We start from the raw sequence: 10621 nt of genomic DNA, 5'->3' as shown, positions 1-10621 counted from the left end.
TATTACTCTTGGCAGGATGCATTAGTTCTTTGTGGAATGCACCTTTCCTTTTCCATCCTCAGTTTCTCGGGTGGGGTGTTAAGTGGCGTTGTTTTTTTTCTAATTGGTTCTTCGGCTCTCTTTTGAGAGTTTTGGGGTTTTGTCATTGGGATCGGGGCTAGTTCCTCTTGCCTGTATTTAGTTTTTGCAGGCTTTCTCCTCAGTCCACAACTCTTCGAGGATTGTTGTACTCTATGTATTTTAATTGATGATTAATGAAATAGAAGGTCCGACTCTTGCTTTAGCAAAAAAATAATTAATTTATAATTATAATTAATTAATTATTATTGTTATTATTTAAAAAAATAATTAATTAATTATTATTATTATTATTTATTTTTAAGATGGAAACATTAAATTAATAGATAAGAGATTTTTTGTTTATGGAAGAAAAGAACTATCTGAATATAATTACACACAAATTATATATAAAAATATATGCATGGCTACACCGACCCGTCATTATGCTGGACCAAAAACCATGCGAACATACTTATTTGACTACCTACGTCGTCATTTTCATCCGGCCGCATGGAAACGTATTGCGAGGAAGAGGATCCTCGTGGCGGTAGAATTTTCCGGATAGCATGCACATCATTCAATGTAACCATTGGAGTTTCAAAGCATATTAATAACCGCTGCCCTTCTCCATTAATCACTTGGTAAGATAAACGCTTGAGGGACAATCCACACCGGCGATCGATGAAACGATTGAGGGACACTCAACCACCTGGTGGAGGAGGGCGTTAATCCCCCGCTTGCAGTTAATCAAGCGTATTGGAATTCAAACACATGCCGATTCTGCTTGCCACCTAACAGGTGGTCATATTGTTATTTAAATATTCTTTAGACTCAACAGTAATGCCCAAGATAAAACCTTTTGACAACCCTCTATGAAATCAATGAGGCTATTTCAGGTTATAATATAACTACGTCGAAAAGTTGATTGGGGATTGTAGTAAAAACATATATATAAAGATAGTTAAATTTATTGTCATAATTAGCTCATACCATATAAGAGTGTTATGCCATTTAAATTTTTTTTTTAAGGTGTAATTTTAAGTTGATACATATTATTTTTAAATAAAAATAAAATATATTTTAAATAAAAATACAATATTTTTGGTTAATTTTAATTAACACTGTTATAAATTATTAATAATATTATTTTCAATGTGTTCACTTGGTTTTGTGTTAATTTATTGTTAATATTGCAACCCCATACAAAAATATGTGATAAGAAGATCGAGGTTTAAAGAGAATGTAATTTAAATTAAACCATTTTGTTTTGAAATAAATTATTTAAATAATAATTATAATAACAATAAAATAAATTATAAAATATTTCAAATGTAATTTTAATAATATTGATATATTTTTTAAAATATATTATCAAATAAGAAGTATTTTAATGTGAACCATTTGTTATATAAATAAAATATTTTAATGTGTAAAATATTTAAATGTCAATTACATAAATATTGATGATGATGATGGTGGTTAACATCATGAGATTAAACTTTGGTCTATTGGACCTAAAGAAACAAATTATTTAGTTTGATTTAATATTTTATTTCTATGCTAAAAAAGCTTGGAGAGAAGTCCCCCAAGCTCACTATAATTTTGACATCGTAAAAGGCTAGGAAGGTCAATATTGCGACAAAGATTATGAAACTGAGATCTAATGTGGTTGTACGTGGGACACTCTAAGAGTAAGTGGTTTTCATCCTCAATGTTCCTATTATCACAGAGATGCTAGATTCTTTCCGTCCATGGTGTTTTAGGAACTGCCCAACGATCTGTTTCACTCTGGAGCTCATGAGAGTTCGTTCTAATCTTCGCTATATTAATTTTCTTCTTTGAGCTAGATAAAACAGAGAGATACTTTTGATCTTCTAGGGTGGGGTTGATGACCTTCTTATAATAACTGAACTTAGAAGCAACAATATTTTTAATGTTATTAATGTTTTGTAATGCATCATTCTCGTTGATCTCCCAATGGTTTAACCAGGCCCTCGTGTCTTTATACCACCCCCTTTTGAGCCTTAGTTGGTTTTGGCTGGAATGTAAAGCTAGCTTGGGAAGTCTATGCTCTCGTATGTTATTGAGCTTGTGCTTGTACAACAGAAGCTTAATCATAGCTAAGCTTGTACAATTATATATTATTCAATTTTTCTTACTATTTTACATTTTCGCCTTATTTTATTTATATTTCTATATTAAATCTAACAAATCTACATTTACTATATTGATATATTAAATCCAACAAATATTTATTAAAATTACAAATTTAATCTCTACCATTTATAAATACAAATGTCCTCGAAATTTTCAAAGATTTAAATCTATCTATTCATTTAGTCATACACATATATAATTAATAAAAAGATGAAAATTCTTGACTTACAAAATTATTTCCAATTTTTAGCAAAACACCAATTTACACTAATAAAATTTTATGATTTTTTTTTAATAATTTAATTTGCATTCACATTCTTAATTATTTTTACTTCATATGTGAAACCTACATGATACCGTTATTTAAGAAGCTTTTTTTATTTTAATTTCATATGATTAGGGATATTGTAAATTTCGATAAAATGAATATTCAAAAGAAATTATTCCCACCATAAATACCGTAAATATTTAGAATTTTCCAACTATGAATATTCTAAATGTTTAGAGAAAGGATGGGTAGGACTATAGTTTTTTTGTTCGAATCTGGTAATAGGAAAATTTTAAAAATAAGAATATTGGAGTGTAATTCCTTTTGAATGTTTTAATACCATTAATAATATTTTTGCGTATTTAAATTTTAGAAGTTTGATATCTGTAATTTAATTTTTTTATTTTTTGTTTTGTAAATCAGCTAGATTTTATCATAATCTTGCTAGAATATTCATTATTGGTTAACTCTTATAACCTCAAAGCAATTTTAAGCAATTTTTGAATAACAATGTAATGGAAATTTCCGTCCTTGGCTCTAATTTAAACTTGTCATAAATTGCTACACTTATTCACCTTTGAAGTGGACGAAGGAAACTCCATGTCTCTCGGATCGCTAGTGCAAAGACTGGCTACCTGATTACATTTTTGGATTGTTGCTTCTGCTGATAGAAATGGCCGTATCTTCAGCACTGAATTCAGAAGCCTAAGGTGCCTTAATCATTAACCGGATAGACCAGTTGCTATGTCATCCATTTTATTTTGATTTTGTTTTTGTAAGTTCTTTATAGTTTATAATGAACATTATAGATATAAAGTTTATAATTTTTTATTAATGTTTAAAATTATTCGGATGTAATACCATATAGATAAAGGCTTCATATTTTTCTACCATAATTTTTGGATGTAATATTTATGTCATGATATTTAGATAGTTTCACATTTTTCATTGTTAAGGTTCATAAAAATCACAAAAATTTAAAATCTTTCAAAATATCTCATATTCATGTAAATAACATATTTACCATCAATTAGTACCCACCATAATTTGCATAAAAATTCGAGAGGAACAATATGTAAATAAATACACTTATCAAGAGTTATTACTACCCACCACTATTTATATTTTCTTAAAAACTTTAACTAGTAGGAGTAAAAATGTAAATGTATATATATATATATATATATATATATATATATATATATATATATAACAGAAACGGTTAGGGAGATATATTACTTTCTGGCTAAAATGCTATAATTCTGATTACAATGTGCAGATCAATATTCAGTGAGCTCTTTGCTCAAGTCCGAGATCTCTTTTCCTATGCTACGCTTGGAATTTTTACAAAATGACTTACGGGCAACCGCCTCAATTTTTCCAGAAATAAAGGTGCAAACAAATTGCTTCAACAAGAGACAGTAAAACAAAATCACCAGGAGATCAAGGTATGGGGTCCCAGCTTTCTTCGCCTTCTCTTTGGATGACTCCAAGGGGAAGAAGGGTTGTTTTATTAGCTTCCATGTCAGCCTCTTTGTTTTTTTCTCTCAAAACATGGTAGAAGTTCAAACTCTGGAAGGAATTTGAAAGGATTCTTCCTCTGGTGATCAATCTGGACAATCTAAGATCAGATGGGGAAGAGCTGTCAATAAAGATTTTTATGATGGTCTGCGAGTCTCCTATCACTATTGCATCCTTGATTCCAAGGGATATGAGCTGCTTCAGACCTTGGAAAAGGGCCAGAGCTTCGGCTTGCATACTGGTGTTTAGGCCCACACCCCAGGCAAATCTGAGAACAATTTTTCCATCCGCTCTCTTGACAACACCACCTGCACCGGATCTGCCCGGGTTGCCTTTGGCAGCCCCATCAAAGAAGAGAAAAGAGTGAACCTGCTTTGAACAGAAATCCAAGAAATCAGAGGCGTTGAGGCGAATTTGCCAGGCTTTAGGGAGGACGAGGGGCCTGACAGTTTTGATGAAGCAGAGATCCAAGGAATCGCACCACGCTGAGTCGCGGTCACACAGACCTGCCCCATCCAACTGATCTCCAACGCATTCCTTTAATTGCATTTTAATTTTAATCCAGACAGATTTATAATCTCTCTTCTTATCCCTGAAGATCCTCTGGTTTCTCTCCAACCAGGTAAACCAGCAGATTAGCTTGGGGAGGATGCACCAGGCAGTTTTGATGTGAGAATTTTGGAGCGAGCCTCCAGGGTACAACGCCCTCTAGTTCGAAAATAGCTCAGGAATATTGGTGGGAAGAATGACATCCCCCTGCCAGGAGCCTAGCGCCACGTTCCAGAGATTGCCCACAAAATTACAATGCAACATCAAATGCACAGTGGATTCTGACTGATTGCCACACAAAGAGCAGCAAGAAGGGCCATAATAACCTATTTTGAGAAGTTTGTCGTCCGTCAATATGCGTTGGTGACAAAGAAGCCAACAAAAATAGTCTATTTTTGGTAACGAGCTTTGATGCCAGACTCCTTTCCAAGGTTTCGGGTCAGAGGGAACATGTGGCTGCGCTAATAGCTGCCTATATCCCTGAGCCACAGAGTATCGCCTAGTTGACGAGCCCCAACCACGACTGTCTTGCTTTCTGCTTCTCATAGGGGCCTTACCACTAAGGAATTCCAAGAATATAGAGAGATCTTTGGATAGGGACTGGGGAGTCACAAAATCTATCCAGCTGCGCCAGAAACCATTCTCCCATTTAGAAATGTCCCACAGAGTATTGTAACCTGAATTCTGCATCCAATCCTTCAGCGCTGTCAGAGATCTATCATCGGGCAGAGGATTACATCCCATAATACGATCCTCCTAGATTCTGATTTGCTTACCATTTCCAGGAATCCAATGCGCGTGATCCTTGATGAGGGAGAAGGATTTTGCACAGAGCTTTTGAATAGGCAAGCCAATATTTGTTCTGGGGTGATCAAGACATCTTTTCCTCTGCCCGCAGAAGAATTTTTTCCACAAAGCGATCTGAGCCCACCCCGGCTTTGGGGCTATAATCCTCCAGATCAATTTCGCACCCAAAGCCAAGTTTTGCATGCTGATGTTCTTGAAGTTCAGTCCGCCTTCCAATCTGGCCATGGAAATTTTATTCCAGCTTAATAGAGGGATTTTCTTTTCGTTGGCTTTCCCACCTTTCCAAAAGAATTTCCTGATATGATCCTCCATTTTCTTCATAATACCTGCAGGGGCCAGCATGACTGCAAATTGGTAAGTGGGGAGGCTGTTAAGGATAGCTTTGATTAGAACTGACTTTCCAGCCAGATTAAGCCAGTTAAAGCCCCAGGAATGTGTTGTGTGTGGAGCATGATTGTTCAGAGGTCTTTGTTTTAGCCGGATGTATACTCCAGGAAGTTTGTACACCCCTCCACGCAGGGGGGACTTGTCCCCCCCGCAAGGCTCCGGGGGGCCCGATCCCCCCCGGCTGGGGGGTCCGGGGGCCAGCGGTCCCCTGGCGGGGGCTCGGGGGCAGCGCCCCCGAAGCTAAACATAAATGTAAAATTGCCTTGTAAAAGTATAGTAATTTCTAGTCAATCTAGGTTGTTCATTAGACAGATGATCTGACAGTAGAACTTATGTTTAGTTTAGGGTTTTTTGCCCTAGAAGGCAACCCCTCTCTTTGTATGAGGGCATTGTATTAGAGGCTGAGATATAGATGTGTATTCTGTGAGCGAGAAACAGGGAGGTGAAACTGTGAGAGAAAACAGAGGATATTACAGTGGATTTGTTGTAGGTTGTGTCTCTTCATTTTGCTGGATAATAGAAAGGAAGGATTGGCTGTTCGGGTTGGACGTAGCCCAAACTGGGTGAACCACGTATATCTGTGTCTCTCTTGTTTTTTGTGTTTATATTTCTGCAATATTTTATGTGTTCCATTGCTCCGTAATATATAATTTTCTAACAACTGGTATCAGAGCCGAAGCTCTATTTGGCTGATAAACTCGTAGGAAAGAAGGGTTCCTGGTGTGAGTGGGAGCAATCGTGGAAGATGGTAAGTTTAGGGTCGAGAAATTTAACGGCCAAAATTTCTCACTGTGGAAGATGCAGATGGAAGATTATCTGTATCAGAAAGATCTATACGTACCATTGGGCGGAAAAAAAAAGATGCCGACGGGTATGAAAGACGAAGAATGGAACCTTCTTGATAGAAAGGCACTCGGAACAATACGGTTCTACCTTGTTGCGTCAGTCGCCTTCAACATTTCGAAGGAAACCACGACAGAGGGTTTGATGCAGACGTTGTCGAAACTATATGAAAAACCCTCGACCTCAAACAAGGTATTTCTTATGAAACAGTTATTTAATATGAATATGTCGGAAGGTGAATCTGTTGCAAACCATTTAAACGATTTTAATACAGTTACAAGTCAGTTAAGTTCTGTAGGGGTAAACTTTGATGATGAAGTTAGAGCTCTGTTATTCTTGTGCTCATTACCAGAAAGTTGGAATGGTTTGGTAATGGCCATTAGTAACTCTGTTTCTGGATCTAGTACTTTAAAGTTTGATGATGTTGTCGGTGCTATCCTTAGCGAGGAAATGCGACGGAAAAGCTCCGGTGAGACATCATGAAATGCTTTGAGTGCAGAGTGTAGGGGAAGAAAAATGGAAAGAGGAAAGAGCTCAGGATATCGCAGTAAATCAAGGAAAGGCAGATCCAAGTCCAGATCGAGGATAGTGTGCTGGAAATGTGGAAAGAAAGGACACCTAAAGAAAGACTGTAGATCTCGGAAGGGAAAAGAAGGAGATGTACAACAAGAAAATAATCATGAAGCAAATGTGACAGGTGAGGTGTTACAAGATGCTTTGATTCTTTCTTTCGAAAATATTACTGATTCATGGGTGGTAGATTCAGGGGCTTCATTCCATGCCACACCTGATAAGAAATACTTTCATGACTATGTTCAAGGAGATTTTGGACAAGTTCGTCTGGGTGATGAAAAACCCTGTAAAATTGTTGGAATGGGTAAGGTTCTTGTAAAACAACAGAATTGAAACCAATGGCTATTAAAGGAGGTAAGGCATGTTCCAGATCTAAAGAAAAATCTGATTTCAACAGGGCAGTTAGGCGGTGAAGGTTGTGTGACAATTTTCACAGATAAAGTTTGGAAGGTCACCAAAGGAGCCCTGGTAATAGCAAACGGCGAAAAGGTTGGTACATTGTATTTATGCAATGGTATTTCTAACTCTGTTAATGCTTTAGCTTCCAAAGGAGCAGATGCAGCATTATGGCATCATAGGCTCAGACACATGAGTGAAAAGGGGATGAAGATTCTTCACTCAAGGAATTCGGACTTATGTGAGAATTACATTTATGGAAAGCATAAGAGAGTCAGATTTCTCAGAGTTGGAAAAGAAAAGAAGAATGAAAAATTAGAGCTTGTGCATACAAATGTATGGGGACCTGCTCAGGTATCATCTCGGTGGCTCTTGTTATTATGTTTCTTTTATTGATGATGTAACTAGAAAAACTTGGATTTATTGTATTAAGAATAAATTTGATGTATTTGATACTTTCAAGAAATGGAAAGCTTTGGTTGAGATTGAGACAGGAAAGAAATTGAAGTGTCTTAGATCAGACAATGGAGGTGAATATTGTAGCAAAGAGTTTGATAAGTACTTTTCAGAACATGGAATTCGCAGAGAGAAGACAGTTCCAAGAACACCACAAGAAAATGGTGTGTCAGAAAGGATGAATAGAACAATCATGGAGCATGCAAGGTGCATGAGATTGCATGCAGGATTGCCTTTACAGTTTTGGGCAGATGCTGTAGATACTGTTGTTTATCTAATAAACAGAGGGCCTTCAAGTTCCTTCGATGGTGGTGTTCCGGAGGAATCATGGACAGGTAAAAAGGTAAACTATTTTTTAAAGCCTTTTGGTTGTGAGGCCTTTGTCCATATTGATAAAGAAAATAGAACAAAGCTTGAGGCAAAGTCAAAGAAATGTACCTTTATTGAATATGGTGTTAATGATTTTGGTTATCGCTTATATGATTACGAAAATAAAAAAATCATTAGGAGCAAAGATGTAATATTCAATGAAAAGGTCTTGTATAAGAATCAGTTGCAGGAAAAGAAACAGGAAAAAGAAAACAAGGAATATGCAGTTCTTGATGAAATCACTGAAAAGGTAAAGGTGCCTGAAAATAATAATAATCAACAACAACAACCACCACAACAACAACAGGCACCACAAACACCTGAAAGTGGTGTTAGAAGATATACCAGGATAAGTAGACCCCCTAAACGATACTCTCCTTCACTATATTATTTATTGTTGACTGATTCTGGTGAACCCGAATGTTATGAAGAAGCAATGCAGGTTGAAAGTAGGAAGAAGTGGGAGGTATCCATGGAAGAAGAGATGGACTCCTTAATGCATAACCAGACTTGGGATTTAGTCAGGTTGCCAACAGGAAAAAATACATTGAAGAATAAATGGGTTTACAGGCTGAAGGAAGAAGATGGAGGAAAACAGAAGTACAAAGCTAGACTTGTGGTGAAGGGGTTTGCACAGAAGAAAGGTATCGATTTTGATGAAATATTTTCTCCTGTTGTTAAAATGACTTCAATCAGAACTATTTTAAGTCTTGTAGCAGCTGAAGATTTGCATCTTGAGCAGTTAGATGTAAAGACAACCTTTCTCCATGGGGATTTGGAGGAAGAGATATATATGCAACAGCCACAAGAATATGAGGTGAAAGGGAAGGAGAAACTAGTGTGCAGGTTGAAGAAGAGCTTGTATGGCTTAAAACAGGCTCCAAGGCAGTGGTATCTAAAATTTGACAAGTTTATGTCTCAACAAGGTTATACTAGATGTCACTCTGATCATTGTGTTTATCTGAAAAAGCAAAATGATGGCAGCTATATTATATTGTTATTGTATGTGGATGACATGCTTGTTGCAGGATCTAACATGCAGGAAATAAATGTACTCAAAACAAAATTGGCAAATTCATTTGCAATGAAGGATTTGGGAGCTGCAAAACAAATCCTTGGTATGAGAATCACTAGAGACAGGACAAATCGCAAATTAACATTGTCTCAGAATGAGTACATACAAAAGGTGTTGAAAAGATTTAATATGCACAATGCAAACCCAGTTAGTACACCTTTTGTTAGCCATTTCAAACTTAGCAAGGAAATGTGCCCAAAGACCCAAGAAGACATGGATTATATGTCTAAAGTTCCATATGCATCAGCAGTTGGAAGCTTAATGTATGCAATGGTCTGCACAAGGCCTGATATTGCACATGCAGTGGGAGTTGTAAGCAGGTACATGAACAATCCAGGAAAGGAACATTGGATGGCAGTGAAATGGATTCTCAGATATTTGAAAGGTACCACAAATAAAGCATTATGCTTTGGTGGTTCAAACATCTCCCTACAAGGATATGTTGATGTAGATATGGCAGGTGACAGAGATAACAAGAGGATCACTACAGGATATGTATTTACTGTTGGAGGAACAACTGTCAGTTGGGTTTCAAAAATCCAAAGTGTTGTTGCACTTTCAACAACAGAAGCAGAGTATGTTGCTGCTACAGAGGCTAGTAAAGAAATGATTTAGTTACAAAGGTTTATGGGTGAATTGGGTAAGGAGCATGATATGGGCACATTATACAGTGATAGCCAAAGTTCCATTCATCTTGCAAAGAACTCAGCATTTCATTCTAGGACTAAACACATACAACTCAAGTACCATTTCATACGATCAGTGTTGGAAGATGGAGAGTTGAAGCTGGAAAAGATACACACTAGCCAGAATCCTGCAGATATGCTAACAAAAGTTGTAACCAAGGAGAAACTGAGAATATGCTCAGTTTCAATTGGCCTTCAAGGATGACGATGAATTTGAGAAATAGCCAGGTCCAAAGAGGAGTCATTGTCCAGCAAATGAAGCAGCAGTGGAGTTTCTACAATCATTCTCCAAGTGGGAGATTGTTGTGTGTGGAGCATGATTGTTCAGAGGTCTTTGTTTCAGCTGGATGCATACCCCCGGAAGTTTGTACACCCCTCCACGCGGGGGGTGCAAGGGTGCGCCCCCGAAGCTAAAAACAAATGTAAAATTGCCTTGTAAAAGTATAGTAATTTCTAGTCAATCTGGGCCGTTCA

The 10621-nt window shown here is 36.8% G+C and overlaps 1 protein-coding gene across 1 annotated transcript; it reads right to left on the bottom strand.

Annotated features, from left to right (window-relative positions):
- Nucleotides 1-4714: 4714 nt before the first annotated feature.
- LOC149238839 (uncharacterized) lies at nucleotides 4715-5299 on the bottom strand. Its single transcript, XM_089369678.1, has one exon. The coding sequence runs from the start codon at nucleotides 5297-5299 to the stop codon at nucleotides 4715-4717; it is 585 nt and encodes a 194-aa protein (XP_089225804.1).
- Between the last annotated feature and the right edge of the window lie 5322 nt (nucleotides 5300-10621).

Source organism: Pinus tabuliformis, chromosome 8 (genome assembly GCF_031772625.1).
Source record: "Pinus tabuliformis cultivar Carrire ecotype Pingquan chromosome 8, CPIR1, whole genome shotgun sequence".
NCBI lineage: Eukaryota > Viridiplantae > Streptophyta > Pinopsida > Pinales > Pinaceae > Pinus > Pinus tabuliformis.
This window is presented reverse-complemented; position numbering and strand designations above follow the sequence as displayed.

Bases quoted from the DNA above. Each gene is read 5' to 3' on its own strand.
- LOC149238839 (XM_089369678.1), bottom strand. From the start codon at position 5,299: ATGGGATGTAATCCTCTGCCCGATGATAGATCTCTGACAGCGCTGAAG.